General features: G+C 46.9%; 1 protein-coding gene across 1 annotated transcript in view; it reads right to left on the reverse strand.

The window, feature by feature from the left end:
- The window catches only part of LOC122802395 (DNA topoisomerase 1-like), a 498452-nt gene that overhangs the window by 108693 nt on the left and 362231 nt on the right, over positions 1-27528 (reverse strand). Inside the window, exon 15 of the mRNA XM_044072020.1 lies at positions 12789-13001. Coding sequence (XP_043927955.1) covers positions 12789-13001 — 213 coding nt within the window. The remainder of the gene's footprint in view (positions 1-12788; positions 13002-27528) is intronic.

The raw sequence follows: 27528 nt of genomic DNA on the forward strand, positions 1-27528 counted from the left end.
CCATCCACGTGAAGCAAAGTTCTTCCATAACCCAATTCAAGTGCAACTTGGACAACTGAATGGAGAAAGAATAGTTGTGTAAAATCTTACCACAACCATAGATGCCCTTTCTCTTCCATGTTGCAGTATTCTAGGTGTGGGATTTCCTGCCCTCAGGCGACTCGTATGTCAGCTTCTACACAAAAGCTTCAGCTTGGCTGCTGTAGTGTGCGTGGGACCTTAAATGTGACGTCTACACGCACAATCCTCAGAACTTGAAGGCCAACAGGCAGAGAAAAAGACCCAGCAGGAAGTATGCCAGTTGTTTATAGCCGTGTGACTTGGAGACCTACTGAAATGTAGGCAAGTACAGGAAGGTACAAGACCTGGAGGGACCGGTGGGCTGGAAGGAATATTGCAACATGAAACAGAAGGACATCTATGGTTATGGTTAAGATTTTGCACAACTATTCTATGTCCTTCTATTCCTATGTTGCAGTACTCTAGGTGTGGGAGCATACCACAACTTAAGAGGATGATGGGTTGGTGGTAGATGCAGAGAGTTCTACAAGACCCTGCAGGATTGCCCTTGCGAATCCTGTCCTAGCTCTGGAAACTTGGTTCAATTTGTAATGCTTGGTGAAGGTGTGGATGGTGGCCCAGGTGGCTGCTTCCAAAATGGATGCTGTTTCTAGGCCTTTCATGAAGGCCCTTGAGGTGGCCACAGCTCTAGTGGAATGGGCCTGGTTTCCCCTTGGGGGTTCCTTTCCGTGGTGAGAATAGCAGAAGCAAAAGTCTTTCCTGATCCAGCATACAATGGCTTGCTTGGAGACTTTGCTCAGGGCTCTGGGGTGGAAGGAGACAAAGAGCTGGTTAGCCTTTCTGATGGCCTTGGTCTTGTTCAGGTAAAAATTTAAGTTGTCTGTGCACATCCAGGGAGTGCAGTATCCCTTCCCCTTCGTTAGTGGGTGAGGGGAAAAAGGTGGGCAGATGAATGGATTGGTTAAGGGAGAGATTATTGACTAGTTTAGGCATAAAAGAGGGGTTGGTTCGCAAGGACACCCGGTCTTTGTAAAGACTGTGTAGGGGGGACAGGCCATTAAAGCCTGCAATTCTGACACTCCTCTGGCTGAAGTGATAGCCACCAGCAGGACTGTGTTCCATGTACATATCTGCAAGAAGGAAGGCCCGGCAGGTTCAAAGTGATATTGGGTCAATTTATCTAAGATGAAGTTAAGGTCCCAAGGCAAAGGGATAGGTTTCCTAGGTGGTCTCATGTGCAACACCCCTTTAAGGAAGAGCTTTACGTAGAGCCTGGCCAGAAAGGGGGGGGGGGGTTCCAGGGGGCAGGTAGGCTGAAATGGCCAAGAGGTGTACTTTTACAGAAGAATAAGAAAGGTCACTTTTTATCAAGTGACACAAGTAGTCTAGAAATCATGGGAACCTCGGCAGAGATGGGTCCCCCTCCCCCCTTTAGCAGACACCATTTTGCAAATCCTTCCCATTTAGCCAGGTAAGACTTTCTGGTAGTAGGTTTCCTTGCCTCCCTTAGGACTGAAAGCACATCCTACAAGTAGTGGTGTCTGAAAGGGATCAAATGTTTATCACCCACAGACTCAGAGATATCTGTACCTGTGAGTGTAGGGAAGTTACTTTCTTTTGTGACAGTAGGTCCACCTTGTAGGATAACAAAGTGATTGCCCTTGGCTAGTTTGTGAAGTAGGAGGAACCAGTACTGCCTTGGCTAGTAGGGAGTCGGAAGATTTTTGGTTAGTCCTTCTGAATTTTCAGGAGGACTTTCTGAATCAGTGGGAATGGGGGGGGGGGGGGCATAAAGGAACTTCCACTCCTAAGAGATGCTGAAAGCGTCCACTGTCCATTCTAGAGGGGACCGGGTTTTTGAGCAGGTGGTCTGCAGTTGCCTGTTCCGGGGGGAGGCAAACTGGTCTATTTGTGGAGCACCCCACCAGTAGACAATGTCTAAGACCACCTCCCTGTTCAGCATCCATTCGTGCTGAGGCAAGGAGGTCCTGCTCAGGAGATCTGCTTGGTGGTTGTCCTGTGAGGGGATATAGACCGCTTGCAGGACTAAGTTGAGCCAGGAGGCCAAGTCCCATATCAGCAGGGATAGACTGCACAACTGATAGGCCTTTGTTCCTCCCTGCTTGTTGAGGTACCACATCACTGTGATGTTGTCTGTGACAATCTGGAGCACCCCTGAAACCAGAAAAGGGGGGGGGGTCTGTAGAGCTAAGAAAACTGCTGTCATTTCCCTGATGTTGATGCGTTTGGCCTTTGGCGAGGGATGCCATTTTTCTTGAATCTTGTAAGAGGCCAGAGCTGCTCCCAAACCTGAATCTGAGGCATCTGTATGCATAACTTGGGTTGGAGTGGGGGGCTGTAGTGGGAGCCCTGGGTTTAATTGCACTTGCTGGATCCACCAACTTATTTCCTGTTTCAGACAGGAAAGGAGGGGGATGGCCTGCTCTAGGGAATGGAGGTGCTGGGATCAGGTGTTCTTCAGGAACCACTGCAGCTTGTGCATGTGCATTCCTGCCAGTGGTAGCATGGGGATGATTGCTGTCGATAAACCCAGGAGACTAAAATGCCTTGCAGTCACCTTTCAGGATAGCAGAGCTTCCTGGAAATGGGAAGTTAAAGACAGAACCTTGTCCTGAGGTAGAAAGGCTTTCACAGTGTCTGTTCTGATTCTGCAGCAGAGTAAAATTTTGTCCTAGGTTGGGATCAGAGAGGATTTGGGGAAGTTGATGGTGAATCCTAGGTTCTGCAGAAGGGACATGGTGAAATGCAGATGCTTTAATAGAGTATCCCTGGGCTCTGCCAGAATCAGGATGTCGTCCAAACAAGGGTAGATCTGTATCCCCCCAGTTCTGCAGAAGGCAATGGCTGGGGCGAAGGCACTTTATAAAGACCCTGGGGGCCGTGGATAGACCAAAGGGCAAGGCAGTAAATTGGAAATGAGAGACAGGGCCAGAGAAATGCAGGAATTGTCTGTGGGAACTTCTGATGGGTATGTGCAGGTAGACTTCCTTTAGGTCTAGGGTGACCATGAAGGCCGTGGCTGGAATGAGAGGCACTGGGGTGGGAAGAGAGAGCACTTTGGAAGAGGATACCTAAAGATGTAGGTTTAGAAAGGACAGACCTAAGATGGGTCTCTCCAGGGGCCATCTTTTTTGGGGACCATGAAGAGATGCGAGTAAAACCCTTTTCTTCTCATCCTGGAGGAACAGGTTTGATGGTGCCTAGCTTTAGAAGATCTGCCAGAACTTGTGGCATGAGATGGGCCTGTTTTTTGGGGAGGGAAGGGATGACTCTTCTGGGTGGCTTCTCTCTCCAGGATAGGAAGTACCCTTTTTTGATTATGTTTAAGACCCACTGGTCTGAAGTGATGGACTGCCAAAGGGGGAGACAGTGGGAAAGATAGGCTGAGAAGGGGAGGTGGGCAAGGCAGTCACGCATTACTGGGGCCTCCTATGTCCTGAAAGGGTTGTCTGGGCTGCAGTGGTGCAGAGGATCTGGAGGTAGTAGGTCTTCTAGCCCCTCTCCTGGACCTGGAAGAGGAGGGCTGTGGAGTGCATATTACAAAGGTGGCTTTAGCAGGGTAGATCCTATAATACTTTGGTACTGGCGACACCAGTAGGTGCTTAATGTCCTGGAGTTCTTTGCTTTTTTCTTGTAGATTTTTAAAAAGGTCAGCGGATTGTTTTCCGAAAAGCACACTGTGGTCCAGAGGGGCCTCCATCCTCGGGGAGGTTCTGGAGTCTTAGCCATAAGTACCTCCTGAGGGCTGAAGGAGATGCTGCAGACCTGGCAGATGCTTTTGCAGCATAGCAGCTGCACCGGATGGAGTGCCTGGCTACCTGTTGGGGCAAAGGAAAATTTAGATGAGATATCAGTCTTGCTGGGATGGTCAGGCAAGGAAGCCAGCATGGAGGAGGCTTGAGAGATCAAGTCTAATGCATACTTGGTCATGTGGGTCTGATAATTTATGGCTTTGAAAGCAAAAGCAGAAGTGTACACCTTCTTCCCCATCCTATCCATGTACTTTCTTTGTCAGTGGGTAGCAGGGAGGCAGATGGCAGCAGTCCTAGACTGCTCATCTGCCATGGTGGCACTAACAGCTGAGTTTGCCAAGGGTGGCTTAACTAAGAATTTGTGGTACTCTGGTACTTACAGAAACGGTCAGGATGTTTGGGGGCTGGGAGTCAGGGGCCTTAGAAGCCGGGATGAAGGCATCCAAGTAAGCAGGCGGAACAGGGGGATCTGCAGAAGGGGAGGGCGATTACACTTGCAGCAGTTCAAAGTACCTTTTTTGGGTGTCTGTCATTTGGGAAGTATCCCATTTAAAGTAATCCATCTTGGTGATGGTCTCACCAAACGTAATACCCTCAGGGGGAGAGTCTCCCTCCACAGATTCCTCATCCGGAGAGTAATATTCCGGCAATCTGGGAAAAGTACAGTTTTGTACCTACCATAAATGTAGATGTCCGATAGGTATGCATCTGCAGTCATCACATATGGGTTGTCCTGCCTCAGGCAGCCCTTCGGTCAGCCGGATTCCAAAGTCTGGGTCTGGTGTCGGCTGATGTCGCCCTTTCCCCGACATCAGAGCGCCGGGGGTATAAAAGCGCACCATCTTCCTCAGTTTTTCTTGCCCCAGATGCCAGGTGCCTTCTAAGGAAGGCTAAATCTGGAGAAATGCAATAAATTCCAAACATGCACAGAAATATATATATATATATATATATATATATATATATATATATATATAGATATATATATATATATATATATATATATATATATATATATATATATATATATATAAATAAATATATATATAAATAAATATATATATAAATATATATATAAAACAAATGCACCATAATAGATAACCCCAGCTAGCTATGAAAGGGAATAGTACCCAAGAAATACCACATCGGGGAAGGAGGGAGGGTAAACCTGACTGCAGATGCATACCTAGCGGACATCTACATTTATGGTAGGTACAAAACTGTACCATGTCCTTCAAGGATGCATCTGCAGTCATCACATATGGGTAGAATACCATAGCCAATCTGGGGGTGGAGGATCTATGTAAAGGATGGTGTAGCTAAAATGCCTTGCAGGACTGCCGTAGCAAAGCCTGCTCTGGATCTGGAATATAAAGGTAAATTGCAATGCTTGGAAAATGTATGCACGGAGCTCCATGTAGCAGCTTCTAAAATGTCCTTGGTAGCCACCCCTCTTAAGAAGGCTGTGGAGGTGGCTGTGGCTCTGGTGGAATGAGGTCTAATGTTAGCTGGCACAGCTTTTCCATGAAAGGAGTAACAAAAACGAATGCAATTCCCTATCCATTTTGAAATTGTCTGTTTGGAAATTGCTTTTCCTTGTGCACCAGCAGCATATGCTACAAACAGCTGGTCAGTTTTTCTGTAACTTTTAGTTCTGTCCAAGTAGCAGCGCAACTGTCTATGTATGTCCAGGGTGTGCAGAAGTTTTTCCCCTTTGTTTTGTGGATTTGGAAAGAAGGTAGGCAGGTGAATAGCTTGGTTTAATGAGACCCTGGATACCACCTTTGGCATAAATGAAGGATTGGTTCTCAATGAAACTCTGTCCTGATGAAAAATAAGAAATAGCTGTACTGCCATGAGGGCCTGTAACTCAGATACTCTTCTTGCTGAGGTTATGGCCAGAAGGAAGGCAGTCTTCCAAGACAGGAACTGTGGTTCTGCAGATGCTGCTGGTTCAAAGGGAGGCAGTGTTAGTTTTTCCAACACGAAGTTAAGGTCCCAAGTAGGCACTGGTGGTTTCCTTGGAGGACTGATGTTTTTAATTCATCTTAGAAACTGTCTTAGGAGAGGATGAGAGAAGACAGGTGGATCAGTATTGTACTCTGCTGAAATTGCTGAAACATGAATTTTAATGGAAGAGTAAGACTGGCCATTATGGAGCATTTCTGCCAAGTATTCCAGAATATGTGCCATGTTCAGCACTGTCGCATCTAGGCCCTTTGTGGAGTTCCAAGTGTGAAATCTTTTCCATTTTGCTGAATATGCCTTTCTTGTGGAAGGCCGGCGAGCTTCCATGATGATATCCTTCACTCTCTTGGATAGCTTATCCTGTGGAAGAATCAAGGTATTTTCCAGGCTATTAGTTGCAAAGTTTTCAGGTTTGAATGCAGAGTTTTGTAATTGTGTTGTGTCAGGAGAAGTGGCCATTGTGGATGAGGCCATGGTTTCGTGCGTGACATGCTCTTTAACAGTGGGTACCAGTGCTGTCTTGGCCAGTCCGGAGCTATCAGAATCACTTTTGGCTGCTCTGTTCTGATCTTCAGTAAGACCTTGGTCATTAATGGGAGAGGTGGAAAAGCATACACTGTTAGAGTTCTCCAGCTGAAAGAAAGGGCGTCCACTTTCCATGCTTGTGGGTGGTATTGTCCTTGAGCAGAATTTCTTCAGCTGATGATTGTGGGGAGAGGCAAAGAGATCTATGTCCGGCCTCCCCCATGATTGTGTTATCTGAAGGAAGATGTCTGGGTGCAGCATCCATGATGTTTCTGCTTAAGCTGTCCGCCAGTATATATTGTCCTTCCCTGGCACAAACTGGGATTGTAGTTCTATATTGATTTTCAAAGAAAGTTCCCATAGATTCACTGCCAGTCTGCAAAGAGGGTAGGAATGGGTGCCTCCTTGCTTGTTTATGTACCACATAACTGTGGTGTTGTCTGTCCTTATTAGCAGGTGGCCTTGATGCAGAAAGAGTTTGAAGGACTCGATTGCATGTATCACTGCCAGCATTTCCTTTTGGTTTATGTGCATGTGTAGCTCTTTTTGCGACTATAGTCCTTGAATGCATCTGCCCTCCATGTGCGCTCCCCATCCGTGGTCTGAAGCGTCCGTTGTAATGGTTTGGCTGGCTATTGGTTTGCTGAAGGGCAGACCCCTGTTTGACTGGCTTGCTTGAGCCCACCACAGAAATTCCTTTTGAAGGCATGGAATGAGTGGTATCAAAGTTTCCAAGCTGTGACTGTGCTGAGTCCATAAACTCCTTAGGTACCATTGTAGTTTCCTCATATGCAGCCTTGCTTGTGGAATCAGGAGAATGCAAGATGCCATGTAACCCAGGGCCTGCAGGATTTTCCTTGCAGTCAGCTGAGTTTGACTTGACAGATTTTTGAAGTAATCTGGAAGCTTTCTTCTGTGAGGAAAGCCATTTGGGTGGTTGTGTCTATATTTGCACCCAGAAAGGTTATTCTTTGGGATGGAACAAGTCTTGACTTGTGCATGCTGACTGTATATCCCAAGGCTTGAAGTAGGTGGATGGCATAATTCAAGTGTTTTACCAAAGTTTGTTGACTGTCCGCTTGTATAAGGCAGTCGTCCAGATATGGGTATATTTGAATCCCCTGAAGTCTGCAGTGTGCAATTACTGATACCAGGCATTTCGTGAATACTCTGGGCGCAGTAGATAAGCCAAAGGGCAATGCTGAGAATTGATAATGCTCTGAACCCGCAAGAAATCTGAGGTGTCTTCTGCAACTTTGTCTGATAGGGACATGCAGGTATGCCTCCTTGAGGTCTAGAGGTACCAGCCAAGACCCCTTGCCCAGCATGGGAAGGAGTTGCTGTAGAGTCAGCATTTTGAATTTTGGCACAATGAGATAAGTATTCAGTGCGGACAAGTCGAGAATAGGCCTCCATTGCTTTTCTTTTCATGGAACAAGGAATAGTCTGGAATAAAATCCTTGGCCTTGTTCTGAGAGAGGAACCTTTTCTATAGCTTTCATTTGCAATAAGCTGGAGATTTGTTTCAAAGCCTCTGCCCTTTGATTCAGTGGCAGGTCTGGCATGCCTTTTCTTTTTGGTAATGTGTGAAAATGAAACCTGTATCCTTTGTCTATTATTTGTAGTGTCTATTTGTCCCTTGTAATACTGTGCCAATTTTCTGAATATAAAGAAACCTTTCCGCCCAAAGGTGCTTCCAATTGAGCACTGGTTGGCGGTGTCAAAATAAAATCATTGAGTCTGTCCTTGTGCAGCAGTTGTAGGTCCTGCACTACCTCTCTGGTTAGGAGGCTGCCATTGACGTCCTCTGTAGGAGCCTCTAGCTTGCCCTCTACCCCTGGCACGCCTATTCTTGCCTCTCTGAAATCTCTCTGCGTCTGGAAAGGACCAATTCTTGGAAGGCCAATTTCTGCTGAATCTTGGTGGTTGGACTTGGAGAAAATCTTTTACTGTTTGTACAGATTTTGCCTTTTCTTCAAATTTCTTTAAGACCTCCTGAACAGTGGAGCCAAATAACTTTTGCTTCTCCAGTGGAGCATCCAGAAGCTTTGCTTTAACATGGTCTGGCAGAGATTGTTCCTTCAGCCAAGCATGCCTACGTATGACTGCACCTGTCATAGCTGACCTACATAAAGCTTCCAATGCATCATAACCACACTGCAAGAAATGGTTGCTAACCTGTTGGGAGTTATGTACCAGATCCTGAAGTGATTTGCGATCTAGGGGTTCAGGAGAAGACAGTTTTTTATGCAATTCATCCAACAAATACTCTTGGTACTGTATCATATGAAATTGACAATTTAAAGCCCTCATAGAAAGGGTAGCAGAAGTATACACTTTTTTACCCCCTCTCTCTAAAGCCCTGGACTCCCTTTCAGAGGGGAGTGGATTTTTAGAAGTGGCAGCTGCAACCCCTTTAGGGCCCTGGGAAATAGTTTCTGGATCAGCAGAGTGGGCCTTGTAAAGGAAAAGATGCGAGTCTGGGACCCTGTAGTACCTATCGGGCTTGACAGGAGCCGGAGGAAGAGTATCAGGGGTTGTACTAGACTCAGAGTACACATCAATGACATTCAAGACAGGAGGAATAGCCAAGGGTCTATGCTGAGGCAAATGCAAGAATGTCCTTAATCTCTTCCTGGAATCAGAGAATTCCTGGCTCTGCCATTGGAAATGCTCTCTCATAGTGTGAAGTGTCTCCCCGCAGGAAAGCTCTTCAGGAGGGGAGGCAGAGGGGATAGATTCCTCTGCATCAGAATCCTCGTAGGCCAGAAAAACCTCCTCCTGGTAGTCCGAGAGAGTAGAGCCATCAGAGGCCTCAGCTGAGGAGTGGGGATCAGAGGGCTCAACCCTGGGCCTTTTATCTGGAGGCGGTTGAGAGCGCCTGTCCGGATGAGGCTGTGAGCCCCGAATTAAGGAAATAAGATCCTCTGCTAAACTTAGGATCTGTGAACCTGTAGAGGGTCCCTGAGGAATAACCCTAGGAGGCAAAGTTTTAGTGTGTTTAGCAGCTTTAGCCCTAGAGAATGCCTTTATGGACATGGATGCAGGAGGCCTGGCTGCACCACGTGCTGGTGTAGTTTTGTCTAGGGGAATGGTGTCGGCAGGTTCCAGGACACCAGTTTCTGATGGAGATTCAATAACCGACTCCGTAGGGGCTTCCGGGACCGAGGTTATCGGTAGAGCAGTTTCGGTGGTCGGAAGTACCAAGGACTCTGTTTCAGCCGAGACACTCGCGGTAGGCCTGGCCGTGGTTTCAGCCGAAACCGCGGCCCGCGTGTGTCGGTCCTTGTCCTTCCGTTTCTTTATTAAATGTGAAGTCGGAGTCTCAGACGGCATATTGTAAGCAAAACTAGCCCCAAAAAATTCCTCTGCAAACTCCGCCCGACGTCTAAGAGTGCGTCAGTTGAAGGAAGCACAGGCTGAACAGGCCGAGACGTCGTGGTCTGGGCCTAGGCAGGGGAGGCAGTAAGAGTGGAAATCCTTATGAGTTATTTGTTTCCCACAAGTTAAGCAATTATTAATTTTATCTGATACCGGCTGAGGCAAGAAAGAGTCCCCAACGGGGTACTTAGCTTTTGAAGTCTTCGGTAGCTGAATTACAGGAGCTGGCCGACCGGCACTTGCGAACTGCTTCTGCTTTGGGCACCACGCGGCAAGAAAGACTGGGGAAGATGGCGTCTGCTGATGCTTTTATACTCTAGGCGCTCTGACGTCGGGGAAAGAGCGACATCAGCAGACGCCGGACCCAGACTTTGGAATCCGGCCGACCGAAGGGCTGCCTGAGGCAGGACAACCCATATGTGATGACTGCAGATGCATCCATGAAGGACATCATAACAATTGGACTCCTCTGACGATGAGAAAGAAGAGTCATGATGTTCTTCCCTGACCTGAGGGGTCATGGATAGGAGGGAAGAAGCAGAGACAGACCTAGGGCTCAGAAGAGGCATGGTGGAGGAGGCCGAGGCTCAAGGCCTGCATAAGAGAAGTGAAAGCCTGCCAATCCAGTGTGCCTTCTGAAGAAGTGGAGGTATGTTTAGTTTTCGGCTTCTTTTTGGCCGGAGAGGATGTAGAGAGAGGCCTGGCATCAGGTCTGGATCCCTGCCGGAGGTACCACTGAAACTGGTTTCCCCTCTACCTCGACTGGCGGTGATGTCCGAGTGAACTCGGAGGACATGCCAGCAAGTCAGCCGCGAAACTGCTTCCTCTAGGGACATTGCTGCAGTCAACGGATCCTCCGAACGCACCTCAACCCCTAGACCAACAGTTGGCGGTGTGTTGGGAAGCAGGGTGGCAGGCAAAAAAGGCATAGGAACCTTGGTCTTCTTGCGCGAAGGTTCAGGTGCGGCCTCCGATGCAGGATCCATCCTAAGGGCTAACTGTTTGAGACATTGGTTCTCGAGATAAGAGATTTAATGCTGCTAGCCGGCTGCACAAGGTCTTAGGCACAAACAATTGACAAATAGCGCAGGAAGAGTGATCGTGTTCCTGGTCTAGGCAAAAAAAAAAAACAAAACCCGTCATGGGCGTCCTTATGGAGTATCTGGCGCCCACACTGGCACTTTCCCCTTTTTTCCTGACATCAGCTAAAGGCTACAACAACCGTTAGATAGAACCATCGTTAAAATTAAGAAAATTTTAAACCCAACAGGCTATTTATCTTTAAGATGAGACGTCTGTGAAGAGGCGATTGTACCTAGCGAACGTCATCTGCGACTGAAAAGTTCTGGGGATTATGCGTGCAGACGTCACATTTAAAGCCCCTGGTTTCATGGCCCTACGTGTGATGTCCCACGCACACTACAGCAGCCAACCTGAAGCTTTTGTATAGAAGTAGACGTACGAGTCGCCTGAGGGCAGGAAATCCCACACCTAAAATACTGCAACATAGGAATAGAAGGACATCAGGAAATTCATCTCTGGTTTAGCACCTGTATCACTAATGGACACAGGCAACCTGTAAATGATTCATCTCCCATGCTCCTGCTTTTAAATGTTTTCTCTCCCAAGCCACTGCTTACACTTATCAAGGTACCAAAACTAGTCGGAGATTTGGGATGCATGACTAGGTTTAAAATAGCCTTTGCTGTCACTAGCCTAGTTAACACCTACAAACGTGTAAGCAGGAACATAATCTCTTAGGGGGCTTCAATGCCATCAGGGCATTGAACAAATCCTGAGTAAAGTTCAGCCATTCCCTCTAAGTATCCTTATCAATGGGAGGAATACATGGTTAATTTTCTGCTGCTTCTTTAATAGGACATCAGCTTTGACCAACCTATGGAGCTCAGAGTAGTGCATAGATTCAATAAGGGCACTAGGAACCACTTCTCTAACAAGTATCTGGGGAACCCCAATGCATCTCGAAAGGGATCAGCCGTGGTTCCCCCTCAACATCCATGGTGGATGTTGGCAAAGCCTCAGAAGATATGCAAAAAGCCAGTTCCGTGCCAGCCTCCCAAAGAAGAGGAAACTGGTGTCGACACCAGACAGTCTTGGCGGTCTTCATGCACTTCAAGACCCTCAAGACAAACTTTTGCTGGAGGCTGGACAGCAACAGTCTCAAAATGAGACATTTTAATCTTCAAGAGATGGCTGTAACTCAGGGCAGTCAGATTCAGCCATAGTACCCTGGGACAAATGTTTGATGCTGGTTCTCAACGGACAAAGACAGATGGTTGCGAAGAGTTTTCAGAACAAAGGTATGATTCATGCAAAGCTTTTACGCAGAATAAACACGTCTTGTGATAATCCTTATAGGGAAGCTACCTCCCACACTGACATTTTCCCTTCCTGGATGACATGAACCTTAAGTACACAAAAAGAAGATAAAGGAACACCAAAGGGGCACTTATCTGTAAATGGCTTGACAGAAACCAGCTAAGTGATGGGAATTTAGATAGATGTTAAACTGCGGCATTTGGATTGGTGCAAAGTAGTTTGGAGTAATGAAAGTGCATATGTCACCTTTATTCCCTATGCCTGCACAGGGAGCACATGCCTTAAGTGTGAAGCTGGCAGCATGTAAATGGCTTGGTATACTGGCCAGACACTGGGCTATCCTTAGCAGGAGATCCCACATGTGATGTATACTGCAACAGTGATAAGGAAGGACACAATTTTTTCAAGTCTCATAAGGGTATACAATTAGTGCAAACATTTTCATGCAAAAATTCTAAATCAGTTGCATACCACAACTTAAGACGTTTCCCTCCACTGATCATCTGTAATGCCTTCAATCATTCATGCCACATTTTTACCTTTGACATGTACTCAGTTGACTATACATAGTATGATCCTACACTGTGAACAGTACTGAAAAGCAGATTTTTTTTTTTTTAAATATACAAGCATGGTATACAAGTACAGACAGAAAAACAGTTTCTTATTTGAGCTCAGGAAATTAGAAGCAAAAAGGAGCAAGTCCTGGACAGCCTTCTCTTCCAGTGGCAACAGAAAAAACTGAGGGCCGTTGTCTATGACTGTGAAGGACTATTCTGCTCTGGCACCATCACCACCCCGTGCCAAGTATGGCAGTGCATTTGTTGAATAGCTACGCATGAAATGAATCAAAAATGGAGAGTATATTGCTGTACTTACGTTGGTGAGTTCCTTCAGTTGCTGCTGCAGCGTGATGGAAGCATTGTACGTACGGAATACCTTGGCAGTTAGCCCCTCCATCAAGTCTTGTAAGTGTTTATTAAGAATAGTAGTCTATGAAGAAAAATTAGATGCACAATGTCAAGAGGTAAACAAAAATGATTAACACATTCAAACAACTTTAAGTGGCAGTAAATATGAATACCTACAGTAAAGCTCAGCTACGTCATTCAACTGGCTGTAACAGAGTTTCTTACCTCAGTTGATCTAAGAGGGTGTTCCCTTCTTGGTGGGTCAATGACAGGGTTTTTCCTACTTCTACGTCCTAATTCAGCACCCTCTCTCTGAAGCATGTGCTCAGGCAAATGCTCTCAATGCTTGTGAATGCTTTGAAGTCAAAGACTTGGTTAGGACAGCACTCCATTCCACTCAGTTCATCACCAAATACTGACCAATTACCTTTTGTGCAAACTAAAAAAACAATGAAGACAAATAACACTGCAAAAGTAATGGAGAAATACAAAATATATCCAATGTGCAGTGAAGTCCAACAGCCACAACTGTATGAAGAGGCCATCCAAGTACAAGGGGGTAAAGATGGGCAGCTGTCTGGGCCCCACTAAAAGGACCCCTTGGTAAATGTAACAGATACATTACTACTGCATCTGATCTAGAGTCCCCTCCACTGTTAATGGATCAAGAGAGTTTATCCCCTCCTCCAATCAGATTCACCACATTTTCCTAAAAAATCTTCTGTGCCATTGGGACTGCACAAAATGTGCTGGGGCATGCTGTGATATCACATTACGCAAGAGTGATTAGCATCTAAGCACATTAGTTGTGTCCTGCATATCAAAAAAACAACAATGAAAACCAAGTGGGTTGAACTGGAAGCAATAAATCCACCCGGGCTGAAGCTACAGGAAATCTCAAAGATTACGGGCTGATAACCAATATGCAAGATGAACCAAAGCAATAATGCTTGCGGATGGTGTGCTCCAACCATCAGCAGGCATACTTCCTGCAAACAGGTGCACTGCTAAGTTATGAATGAATGGAGGCTGTCCAATTTACAGAACAGCTGGAAGATTCTGGAATCAAGTCAGTCTTTAGATCAAGGCTTAAGAACAACATATTTTACACCCCAACATCTTTTACACCCATCAGGAGCCCTCCCTTGATAGGGCCACAAATGAGATGAATTCAAAATGGTAAACCCATCAGTGTGTCAACTGCACTGCTGTTTCCAAAGCCTGATAAGCAGACGTACCAAATGAATATTAATGTCTGGTGTTGAAACATGTCTATAATGCTTGCTGAAAGGTGTGCACCCAATGTGTAACTGCAACTGACATTCTTCAAACAAGTGTAGGAAGCAGTTACATCTCCTGTGACAACTGCCTTTTAACTAAGGCAGTTTTGCCGTCTAATGGCAAGGGATAATGCAATTGGCTAATAAAAGTGATAGACAGCACTTCCTCAAAGCGAAGAAGACAGTAGAGTTGTGTACACTTACCATAAAAGTAGATGTTTGACTGTATTCACTGTTGCAGTCATTACATTTGGGTTATCTGCTTGCAGTAGCCCGCAGTTAGCCTGATTAACAATGTCTAGGGTCCTGCGTCGGTTGCCATCCCTTGACGTCAGGTCGTCAGGGGTATAAAACATGCAGCCGATGCCATTACATCAGTTTTTCTTATCCCGGATGTCAGGTGCCCCCGAATGGGAAGCAATTAAATCTATAAATACAAGGATATACCTCCAACAAAAAAGCAAATACACCAAAAAGCTTTTGAGTATAGTAAGGGAAAGCAGAGGTACAGCCAAAGGAAGAAAGGGGGCTGGAGGGAGGGTAACCAGGACTGCAACAGTGAATACACTCTAACATCTACATTTATGGTAAGTGTACACAACTGTACTATGTTCTTCGTGTTTCACTGTTGCAGACATCACATTTGGGTTGAGTCCCAAAGCTATGGTTGGGGGGCTGGAGCTAAACAGCATTAGGAGCGGCTATGAGGCCCTGCAGAACTGCAGTGGCAAAGCCTGCCCTGGATTTAGAGTAAAGAAGCAGATTGTTTTGTAAAAGTATGTACTGAACTCCAAGTAGCAGCCGCTAAAATGTCTTTGGTTGGTGAGAAAAGCTGCAGAAGTGGCTGCAGCTCTAGTTGAATGTGGCCTAATGCCCTTAGGCACTGGTTTGCCATGCTGTGAGAAGCAGAAACGAATGCAGAGACCTATCCACCTTGAAACAGTCTGCTTGGAGATAGCCTTTCCTTGTGATGCTGCGGCATATGCCACTAGCAATTGTTCTGTCTTTCTGAAAACTTTAGTTTTGTCCAAGTAGAATCGACGTTGTCTGTGCACATCCAAAGAATGCAGAATTTTCGCCCCCTTGTTCTGTGGATTTGGATAAAAAGTTGACAAATTAATAGTTTAGTTAAGGGCTACACTGGATACCACCTTAGGCATAAATGTAGGGTTTGATCTCAGAGACCCTGTCTGGATAAAAAAAATGATAGGGTTCCACAGCCATGAAAGCCTGTAGCTCTGAAACAGGTCTTGCAGAAGTTATTGCTAGGAGCAGAGCTGTTTTCCAAGATAAGAACTTTATATCCGCAGTAGCAGTTGGCTCAAAAGGAGGTAAGGTGAGTTCTTCCAAGACATAGTTGAGGTCCCATGCAGGTATTAGCGTTCTCTCCTTGGAGGCCTTAAGTTTTTGGCTCCACTGAGGTACTGCCTTAAAGGATGAGAAAAGAGTGGTGGCTCTGTATTTTAAATGAGCCGAAATGGCAGAGGCAAAGATTTTAATCGATGAAAAGATAGGCCTTTGCCCAGTATCTCAGTTAAGTATTAAAAAATCTGTGGAATATTTGGGACAGCTGTATCAGTTCCTTGAGCTTGGTTCCAAGCAGAAAATCTCTTCCACTTCCCAGCATAGGATTTTCTAGTACTAGGCCTTCTGGCTTCTAAAATGACATCCATCACAGCTTTACTGAGAGGTGTGGTTTGTATGGTTACATTATCCACCATGCTACCAGGTTTAGGGTCCTGAGTTGGCTGTGCAGAATCTGATTGTTTTACTGGGACAGTAGATGAGATACCTGAGGTAAGGTCCAGGCTGGGCATTGGGACAAGTTCCTTAAGCTCTGATACCAGTACTGGCATGGCCAGTCTGGGGCAATCAGAATCATTTTGGACAAGTTCCTTAAGCTCTGATACCAGTACTGGCATGGCCAGTCTGGGGCAATCAGAATCATTTTTGTCTTCTCCTGTCTGACCTTCAGGAGTACCTTGGGGAGGAGAGGCAGTGGAGGAAAGGCATATACTGATAGGTTTGTCCAGTTGAAAGATAGGGTGTCCACTTTCCAGGCTTGTCTGTGATAGGTCCTTGTGCAGAATGTTTTTAGTTGATTGTTGTGAAGGGAGGCAAACAGATCTATGTCAGGTCGTCCCCATTTCTTTATCATGCTGAAGACTTGTGGATCCAGGTGCCACTCGTGGGGATCCATGAGGTTTCTGCTTAGTCTGCCAGAGTATTTTCCTTTCCTGGCAGGAATTGTGCCTGTAGATGGACTTGGTAAGTCAGTGCTGTGTCCCATAAGGCCATGGTTTGTCTGCAAAGGGGGTAAGAATGAGTGCCCCCCTGCTTGTTTATGTACCACATCACCGTTGTATTGTCTATCTTTATCAGTAGTTGTCCTGGATGAAGTAGGTCCTTGAAGGCTGTCAGGGCATTTTGAACAGCTAGCATCTCTTTTTGATTGATATGTAGATGCTTTTGGTTTGTGGACCAGGTGCCCTGAATGCCTCTTCCTGCTATGTGTGCCCCCCAGGCATAATCTGAAGCATCCGTCGTTAGGCTCTGCCTGACTGGGGGTAGTGAGAATGGCTATCCCTTGTTTTGGTGACAAGCCTTTGCCCACCATCGAAACTCCCGTTGCAGGCAGGGAATGAGAGTAATCATTGTTTCCAGGCTGTGGCAATGTTGTGTCCAGACACTTTTTAGGTACCATTGAATTTTCCTCATGTGCAGTCTTGCATATGGAATTAGTAAGATGCAGGATGCCATGAAGCCCAAAGCCTGCAGAATTTTTCTTGCAGATAACTGGGCCTTTGTTGCCATTTCCTTGAAATAGGTAGTCAGTTGTCTTTGTCTGGAGTGAGATAAGCCATCTGGGCAGTTGTATTTAAGCTTGCACCCAGGAATATTATCTCTTGAGAGGGTACGAGTTTTGATTTCTTTTTGTTGACCGTGTACCCTAGGCATGTTAAAAGTCTTTTCACAAACATCAGATGCTGAAGTAGAATGTCCTTGTTCTCTTCTTGTATGAGGCAGTTGTCCAAGTAAGGATATATTTGTATTCCACTGTCTGCAGTAAGCAATTACTGGTGACAGGCACTTTGTGAAGACCCTGGGCGCAGTACAGGGTGCAGGGTTGGATGGTTAAGGTGTTTGCCTTACAAACACAAGGTGCAGGGTTTGAGTCTCACAAGGGATAATTGGCTAAGCTTAAAATGGCTCAAGGGCAGTTAGCTTAGTACTAACCTATGAGCCTAAGTAGATAAGCCAAGGGGCATTGCAGAGAATTGGTAATGCTTTGAGCCAGCCTTGAATCTGAGGTATCTTCTGCATGACTGTCTGATTGGGACATGCAGGTATGCCTCTTAGGTCTAAATTCACGAGCCAGGACTTGCTGCCCCGCATGGGCAGAAGCTGCTGCAAGGTCAACATCTTGAATTTTGGTATATCTAAGAAAGTGTTTAAAATAGATAGGTCCAGTATTTGTCTCCATGCTTTGTCCTTTCTGGGTACCAAGAACAGTCGAGTAAAATCCTTGTCCCTGCTCTTGCTGTGGCACTTGTTGAATAGCCCTCATGTCCATGAGAGCTGCGATTTGTTTTTGAGCCTCTGCCCATTGATTTTTTGGCAGTTCTGGCCAACCATTTGCCCTTGGCAGGGTATGGAAGTGAAACTTGTAGCCTTGAGACACTGTCTAGAACCCATTTGTCCTGGGTTACGATGTGCCAGTTTTGTGAAAAAAGTGCTAGTTTTACCCCCTAAGGATGCTGCCAGAAGATAAGTGCTTGGTGCAGGCAGGGGGAAGTCATTTGGGACCGTTTCCTGTATGGTTGTGATTCGCCTTCTCCCCCTTTGGAGGTGGAAGCACCCCAATTGCTTAGACCTGTAGGAACCTTGCGGCTATGATCTGCCTCTAGGGCGTCTGGATTTGCCCCTTTGAGGTCTGTCTGAGACTGGAAAGGACCAATTCTTTGTAGGCCAGTGTCTGCTAAATCTAGGTGGCTGTACCTGTAAGAAATCCTTGACCGTTTGCATAGATTTAGCTTTGTCCTCCATTTTCTTTAACACCTCTTCTGCCTTAACACCAAACAAGGTATCATGTTGTAATGGAGCATCTAATAATTTTGCTTTAACATGATCAGGCAGGTTTTGTTCCTTTAACCAAGCATGCCTCCTAATGACAGAACCCGTAACAGTGGCTCTGCAGGAGGCCTCCAGAGAATCAAAACCACATTGCAAAGTATGCTTTCCAACTTGTTCAGCTGCATGCAATAAATCCTGCATTTTTGTTTTCTGCACATTCAGAATTTACCATCCTTTTCTGTTTAAGCAGTGTCATGATATATTGCTGATAACTGAGCATATGAAACTCACAATTTAAGGCCCTTATAGCTAAAGTAGCGGATGTGTAAATCTTTTTTCCCCATCTATCCAGTGCCCTAGAATCCCTGTCAGAGGGGGTAGGGTTTTTGCAGTGAAAGCCTTGACCCCTTTGGGACCCTGAGAAATAGTTTCTGGGTCTGCAGAAAAGTTTTTGAAAAGAAATTTGAGAAAGTCAGGGACCCTGTATCTGTCCGGCTTAACAGGAGCTGGAGGTAAGGAGTCAGGGGTCAGACTAGACACTGAAAACACATCTACAATGTCCAACACAGGTGGAACAGCTAGAGGCCTGTGTTGAGGTAGTAAAAGGAAGTCTCGGAGCCTCTTAGATTCTGAAAAATCTTGGCTCTCCCAGTGGAAGTGCTCCCTCATGGTATGCAAGGTTTCCCCAAAAGAGTAGTCCTCAGAGGAGAAGCTGAAGGAATTGATTCTTCAGCATCAGAATCCTCATAGGGGGGAAAGAGAATATTCCTGATCAGAAGAAATGGAAACCTGATCTGAAGATTCATAGTCTGTCTCTTGCCTAGGTCTCTTATCAGGAGGGTGATGGGAACCCCTGATCAAGGTAATTAAGTCTTCGGCCATTTTGAGCATCTGTTTTTTGGGCATGGAGGCCTGTCCATGTGACTGGTGAACTTGTTTCCTTGCCTTTATAGGTGTTTTAGTCTTTGCCTTTGAAGTCAGTTTAATATACAATTGTTTAGGTCTGAATACACCCTCAGAAGCAGATGCCTGCTCAGCGGCTCCGGACCCATATGAGGGAACAATCTCAGAGGGTCTAATACCTTGAGTTTCCAGCGGCCTGGCCGACTCCACGTGGGAGTCGGTAGCGGCCTGCGACTCTAAAGTAGTGGGTGTCAGGGGCTGCGAAAGCGCCTCACTAAGAACTGGCGACTTGCTTAGGAGAAGCTTTGTCGGTTTTGGACCACGGTTGCCTGTCTTTCTTTGAGATTTTTGTGAACTCCAGTAGTCGGATGGCTATCCGACAACATTGTATAATTAAATCTTCGCCCAAAGTAGCTTAATGCAAAATCGTACAGACGCTTAATAGTGCGTTGGTTAAATCTAGCACAAAACCGACAAATAGAAACATTGTGGTCAGGGCATAGACAAGGAATACAGTAAGAATGAAATCCTTATGAGGTATTTGCTGCCCACAAGAAATACAACTATTAACTTTTTCTGACATCAGTCTGGAGCAAGAAAAAAGTTTCCCCAACGGGGTACGTAGCATTTAATGAAGACTTCGGATCTGAAACTCGAACACGAAAATCTCAGGAGTCGGCCGACCGGGACTTGCGAACTGCTTCTGCTTCGGGCACCGCACGGCAAGAAAGACAGAAGAAAATGGCGTCAGCTGCATCTTTATACCCCTGACGACCTGATATCAGGGAAGAGGCGACAGCAACAGACGCATGACCCAAGACTTTGGAATTCAGGCCGACTGAGGGCAACCTGCCAGCAGGATAACCCAAATGTTAATGACTGCAACAGTGAAACACGAACATCCAAATCAGTCAGAAAAACTGACCAGCTCCTGGTTTTGTTCACTCCTGGGGCAGAGGGGAACCCATTACTAAGCAGACCATTTCCAAATGGATCTCTCATTGCATACATTTCTGCTGTGCCTTCCATAGAAAGAGTCCTCCTAAATCCATCAGATCGCACTCCACTAGAGCAGACTAAACTTCCACAGCCTTCCTGAGAGGGATTCCTACCAAGGATATCCTGGAGGCTGCTACATGGGACATCTACCCACACTTTCACTAGGCACTACCAGCTGGCTACACTCTCCCAAACCAGGGCAGGATTTGCATCTGCAATCTTGCAGGGCATACTAGCATCCCCATAACCAATATAACATGCCTCCACCCACTTCCTCAGCTTAGGAAATCTTCCCACAAGTGATGACTGCAACAGTGAAACACTAAGAACAGTACAGTTGTGTACACCTACCATAAACATAGATATTAGTATTTTCACTGTTGCAGTTCTGTTTCCCTCCCACCTTCCACAGAGTTTCTATATCCCCTTAGGGGCTCCTGACTATTGGGGGGGGGGGGGGGCAAGAAAAACTGATGCAATGGCGTTGGCTGTTACCCTTTATAGCCCTGACTACCTGACGTCAGCCACAATCTCTGAACAACCGACGCAGGAAATTTTTTGCTGAGGGCTACTCAGCAGGGGTAACCCACAGGTAATCACTGCAACAGTGAATACACGAACATCTACATTTATGGCAAGTGCACACAACTGTACTTTCTGCATGACCAGGTATAGGTGGGGCAAGCAAATATCCATGTAGGGTGAAAATGCTAATGATTCAGTCCCCACCCACCCATTCACAGCATCTCATTCAGATGTACACCTTCTATAGGCAGTATAGTTTCAGTGCATAAGGATGCACTTCCTGGAAGTGCAGCTTTTGGAGGTGGAAGTAGTATTTTTATACAAAGAAGCATCCACTAGCACAAAAAGTGGAAGGAAAAACAGGGCCTTGAAATGAGGAAGACTATCACAGGAAGCGTTTTCATTTGGTAAATTGAAGGTCTTCACTTGGTCTCCCCACTACAGAAATCTAGTCCTGTTCTGAAGAGTGTTTGAGATCTATAAACTTTAATTTTACAGGTGTTTGCCCAGTTTCTGGTTAAACTTGTTCCAGAACATCTGCTGTGTCTGTAAATGGCTGTTACTGTCATAGGCCGTAGACATTTGCAGCATTGTTAACAGTCCTTTTCAAAGTTAGCATCTCAACATAGACAGGCATTCTTATTACTGGTGTATTTGCTGTACCAGAAGATGGGGATGGTTGTTGATGAGCTTTTATGGATCTTGCCTCAGCACTCAGAACTGATGTTCACTTGCACCTAGGAATGCGCACAAGTTCCCTCTTGGTCACCTTTTTATAGTTTTGTTCGTATTTGGTAGCTGTTAGCTGAACCTAAGGCCTGAGCCGTATTGGCCATGTTCGTACTTCTCTGCTTTGTGAATACCTGGTATTAAGCCCCTTATTGGCAGCTTTACTTTTTACTGCAGTGCCACCAAACGCAAGTTGAGTTAAGCTCTGGTCCTGCCTTTGTACCCATCTGTCTGCCTCCTCTTAGTGTCCATGTTGAGTGTGATCATCTGGTTCATCCACCTCCAAGGCTGTCATTTCAGGGACATGATTTCATGCAGATGGTTGAGGTGATGTACCCCACGGTAATGTGAATGAAGTCAGGTGCAGTACATCTCTCTCCAGTAGATGCCTCATCTCGCATGAATCATTATCACACTTACTGTGATATCTTACAAAACCCTAACCCTGCTGGCAGTTTGCAAGGGAGCAGGACTTTAGAGAATGACTATTGGGCTATCAGACTTTTCACAGCAGCCCTAAAGATTGACATAACATTTATCCCATTAAATCTACATACGTACCACACATGAGAACTGTTATATGCACTCTCCCCAAGGGTGACTACTACTGTTCCCCTTCGAGACCCTTGTGTACATAAGGAACAGCTTAGATTTGTCTCAGAGTCCTTTTACACTACCCTTCACCTTACAAAATGACTGCAAGGTTCCTGGGAAAGGGATTTGGGGAAACTTTGTTCATTCCCCTATTAGGAATAGCTGTTAAGTATGCAAAGCCAGCAGCCTGTAGGTACCCTTTATTGGCCCTTTACCCTGCAAGACCGATGCCCTCGACAAGGTTGAATGGTTAGAGATTTAACTAAGAATCCTAGTGCTGACTCCTTTGTGAAATTTTCAATCCACCATAGGTTTCAGAGGCAACAATCTCTTATCTTGTTGCCTGACTGCGAGTTTAAGGCTTTGGACAGGTGAAGCACAGAATTTGTCTTCCATGTAGGAGTTTGACAGTCTGCTATTTTCATACTTTAACCAGTACACGTCTGTAATATGCATATTGTTTCACACTGCAGTGGTTCCTCCCCATGTTCCTGCTCAAAGCTTTAGTGGTGTCCTTAGACATGGGTACTTTCTGGCATCTCAGCATTTGGGATTCTGATAAGTCTTCAGTTTGGCTCATTAGGCATTACTCATGTTACAAATTGTTGCCATGTGGACTTTTTTCAGTGCTTGCATACTGTCCTCCTAGGAGAGAAATCTTGTATTCCTTTACCCAGGTGTATGGTCCCTGGTAGGTCCCACTCAAGGTCTCTGTAATACAGCAGTGAGCACTGCTTTGATGTAGTCCATGGAAGTTTTCATAAACTGGTTGAATTCCTGTCAGACACCTGCTTTTGTAGTATTGCCTTTATTAACCATGAAGTAGTTTACTTCATTTGGTCTTCAACCTGTGGAAATATGGATCCGTATCGGATCTGAGCTGGCAACTATTACTATCATCAGCTCCGAGCTCCAGACTCTTCCCCTTACCCATAATACACCTCCACTGCCTTCCATCTCCAGATCTCGTTTGCCGCAATTTTCTTATACATAGCGCCTTCAGAGCTCCAGCTAGCGGGGGGGGGGTTAACTTTCTGTAAGTAAAAAACTTTCACTTTTTTCATCAGGTTAGATTAGTTTAGGTACCCCTTCTCCCCACCCATCACTTTGGCGTTGAGCGTTAGTATTGTTAGGTAAAAATTGAGTAGTTTCTTCTGTGGTTCCCCCCTCCCCCTGTGTTGTTCCTTAGTCTAGCGTGGTGAGTAGGTTTGTGTGAGAGTAATTTTAAGAAAGTATTTGCCTGTCCTTTAAGGCTTTCTTTCTCCAAGTATGGCTGAAAAGCTTTTCTTTAAGCGCTGCACAGAGCGTGGCCATAAGCTCTCCCCAGCGGCTGGCCACACTGTGTTGTGCTTAGGTGTGGCCCACTTTAGTGTGGATTGCAATATTTGTGCAGTGTTCAATCCTCGCGCCTTAAAGTATAGGCAGGCCAAGTTGGCCTTCAAAGGTCTTCTTCCTCCTACAGACTCTCTCCTTGCCTTCGGCTTCAGTCACAGCAGCTGCTGTGACTGCCTCTCCCTCCCTCCCAGGCTGGGACTCTAACTCCTGCCTCTAAGCCTGTGGTAGAGGAGCAGAAGAGAGGGAGAGTCAGTCGAAGATGAGGGAAAAGAGGAAGAGGTCCCCGGACCTCTCCTAACCTAGCAGACCCCTCGGATCCGTGACTCCCCTCAGCTCCGATCTCAGGAGGTTCTCCCCAGAGGAGGCACTTCCAGTCTCTCGGGCCTCAGATCCCAGACCCATGCTTTATCCGTACACAGATCCAAATGGGAGTTTTGCCAGCCCCACCCCCTCTGGAGGGGGGTGCTCGCTTCCTTTCAACCCATTTCTCCTTCTCTGAGCCGACCTTCGGCTTGGGAGTACTCTAATCCGAGGTTGGCCTTGGTCAGGGGGTCTGGGCCGACTGTACTTCTTTCTCGATGCCGACAGCTGCCTGGAGCATTTCGGATCACACAAGCTGTGATCCGAGCTGCTCTCGGAGCTGGAGCTTGGGTGTCGGATCCGAGGGAGTGGAACCTTTTCCATTGGCTCTGACTTTGTCGGACCAGGTCCCCTCCCTCGGAGCTCCATCCACCTTGGGCCCAGCTCCGATTCTTCCATCGGACCCAGGGAGACCGGCCTCCTTATTAGCTTCTCAGGAGGTCCGCTCTCCTTCAGCGTTCAGTGTGATAGAAAGGGTCCTATCTGTTGGATCGAGACCCCTGACCGCCCCCACGGACTCCTCCAGACCCCCTCTGCTCTGTCAGCGGTCCCCATGGTCTTACAAGAGGGACAGCCCGTGCTCAAAGAGTCTCAGACGGTTCTCCACAAGGAACAAATGGCTTGCAAGTGCTCCACAGAGAGCCCCACCAGAGATGTTCCTCACAAGCATATGTGCAAGAGGAGGCACTTGGACTACCCCCCCCCCCCAAGTCCCTCACGGAGGACACGGATTTAGATGATGGAGAGGGTTCCCCAAAGACCACCTCCCAAGGATGTCTCCTTTGGAAACATCATGGAGATCCTGTGCCAGCGGGGAGATTGGTCTGCCCCCCAAACCCTCTTCTGATGAGTCAGTGTTCCTGGAGGCTTTCGGCATGGGCCCATCTACTTCCGGGGTGTCCCCCTCCTGCAGATCCTTTAGTGGATTTGGTCAAGTCACCGAAGTGGAAGGAACCGGACACCATGGAACCTATCCCCAAGCGATCCAATAAAATTTTAACCCCCCCCCCCAATTCACAGGCCATCCTGGAATAATGCCAGGGTGGTAGCAACAGCCACTAAGAAGGAACTTGCTCAGGAGAGTTCTTCGGTCCACCCTTCTGACTGGGAGTCACGGATGGACCGCCTAGGGAAGCGGGTGCATGCCTCAGCTACCTTTTTGATCAGGGCACTGAATTACTTTGGCCCATATCACTAGACTCCAATGTGACCTGGTAAAGGAGCTGGAGGAGCCCCCCCCAAGTCCATGTCGCAGAAGGACAACACTTTGTTCTCCGTGAGAATGACCACTCTAAAATCAGCATCAAATACATCCATGCGACTCCTCCCCCATGCTATGGAAGGCGCGGCTAAGGTGGCTGGGTCTGGCGTGTCCAGGAGGCGCAACGCCTGGCTCAGGTTGTGTTATTTTCAGAGACCTTTAAGGAGTCTTTTGCCAATGCCCCTTATGACAGCTCTACACTCTTCGATAAGACCATCAAGGAGACACTAGTCCAGAGTGAGAAGGACAGGAAGACACCGTCTGTTGTCGGAATTCGCTTCTCTAACCTTCAAAGGTTTCTTTCTCGGAACCAGAGAGGGCAAAAGAAGATGTGGTTACGGAAATCTCAGTATTCCCGGAACAGTCAGGGTTCTTTTTCCCCGCAGAGGGGGACAGAATGGACACCGGCCCAGAAGCAGAAGGGGTCAGTGGAATTTCGAGTCTCAAGAACCTTTCTCGGACAGACCCGGGCAGCAACCCTGAGGGGTTGCCCGACTTCTCTACTCTGGAGGCAGTCTGGGGACGATTGTCCTTGCACCCAGTGGCATGGGAGTCCATAACAATGGACCGCTGGGTGCTTCAGATCATATCCAGAGGATATTCTCTCCCCTTCGTGGGTTCCCCCATATTTCCCAGACACCTCCCAGATGTCCCACCCACGCAAAGGGAGGCAGCAGCACAGGAAATTTCCAAGTTGCTAGAAAAACGAGCCATCGAAATCGTCCCTCCTGATCGGGCTTCTACTCCAGGCTCTTTTTGGTGCCAAAGAAAATGGGGGACTTAAATGCCCATTCTGGACCTCTCTGCCCTGAACCTGTCTGTTGTCAAGGAGAAGTTCCGGATGGTCACGCTACAGTCCGTCATGCCATACCTGCAAGTGAGCGACTGGATGTGCTCGTTAGACCTCCAGGATGCTTACTATCACACTAAAATGCATAGAAGTTCCAGGAGGTTCATTCACTTCCAGCTAGGAGTCAATCATTATCAATTTCGAGCCCTACCCTTTGGTCTCACCACAGCCCCCAGGGTGTTTACCAAAGTGATGGCGGTTGTAGCGGCTCACCTGAGGCTTCAGGGGATTCAGGTCTATCCGTACCTGGAAGATTGGCTCCTCACTACACCCACCAGGCATCCACTTTCCCAAACCAGGGATTACTTTCTGACACTTGCCCTGAGCTTGGGCATCACAATCAACACATCCAAATCACTCCTAGATCCTGTACAGGTGACTTGACTACATTGGTGCCAAGATAGATGCTCTTCAGTGCAAAATATTCCTGACCTCGGAGGGAGTTCAAAACCTCAGGATGCATGTCTCCCTGATCTACCGTTCTCACCTCAAAACGGCGGAATCAATGTTGAGGGCCCTAGGCTCGATGGCGGCGACCATAACTCTTCTTCCGTCTGGTCGACTACACATGCTCATTCTTCAGTGGACTCTAGCGGTTCAGTGGTCTCACCTAAGTGGAGTGCGTCTGACACCCTTCATATGGTGGACGAGCTCTCCGGACATTTTGGAGGGATGACCCTTTGTTCCAGCACCGGCCCAAACCACAGTGACCACGGATGCCTCCCAACTCTGGTGGAGGGGGGGCATTGTTCGGAAATGACAGTCCAAGGCCTGTGGTCCCCCATAGAGACCAGCTTGCATATCAGTGTCCTAGAGATGAGGGCGGTCCTTCTAGCATTGCAGACCCTTCATGCCTTTCTTCCACTGGGGATGATTGCCATTCAGTCAAACATATCAAAAGTCTGGTATAGCAACAAACAGGGAGGGACCAGATCTTATCCCCTTTGTCGCAAAGCCATGCGAGTGTGGGAATGGGTGATCTCCACCGGCCGCTTTCTCATCGCAATGCACATTCCAGGAGCCTAGCGGACAGGCTAAGTCGGACCATTCTCATGCCTTACGATTGGTCTCTGAATCTGGCAGTAGCGGAACAGATCTTCAGCGAGTGGGGTCAATCTTGCTGCGATCTCTTTGCATCTCCTAACACGAAGTGCAGCAAGTTTTTCGCTCTGAACCCCCTCGCTGGTGGCCCCCAGAGACGCTCTAGTTCATGCTTGGCCGCCCGGTCTTCTGTATGCTTACTCTGCCATTACCTCTCATTCAGACGTTTCTGCAGAAAGCTTGTCGACTGGGAAGCAAGGTGATCCTCATTGACCCATTCTGGCCTCGCCAGGTATTGTTTCCCTTCCTTTGGACTCACCTTCAGGCTCCACCCTGGATTCTAGATCCCATTCGGGATTTGATTTCACACCCTTCAGGGGTGCCTAATCAAAGTCTGGACAGCCTGAAGCAGACAGCTTGGCAGCTCCAGTTCACATATCGCTAGGACTCCCAGACTCCTCAGTTAGATCTATTTTGGTAGCTGCTCATAAGTCTTCGACCAGAAAGGTTTATCGCAGCAAGTGGAAAAGTTTTTCTTTCTGGGCTTCTCAGAGGAGTTTAGACCCTTTCATGGCTCCTATTTTCCACTATTCTTGATTTTCTAGCTGATATTTTCCAGCAAGGAGCTAGTTCTTCTACTGCCAATGTTCAGTTGGCT

The sequence above is a fragment of the Protopterus annectens genome, chromosome 5.part0 (assembly GCF_019279795.1).
Source record: "Protopterus annectens isolate FY-2018-M chromosome 5.part0, PAN1.0, whole genome shotgun sequence".
NCBI lineage: Eukaryota > Metazoa > Chordata > Ceratodontiformes > Protopteridae > Protopterus > Protopterus annectens.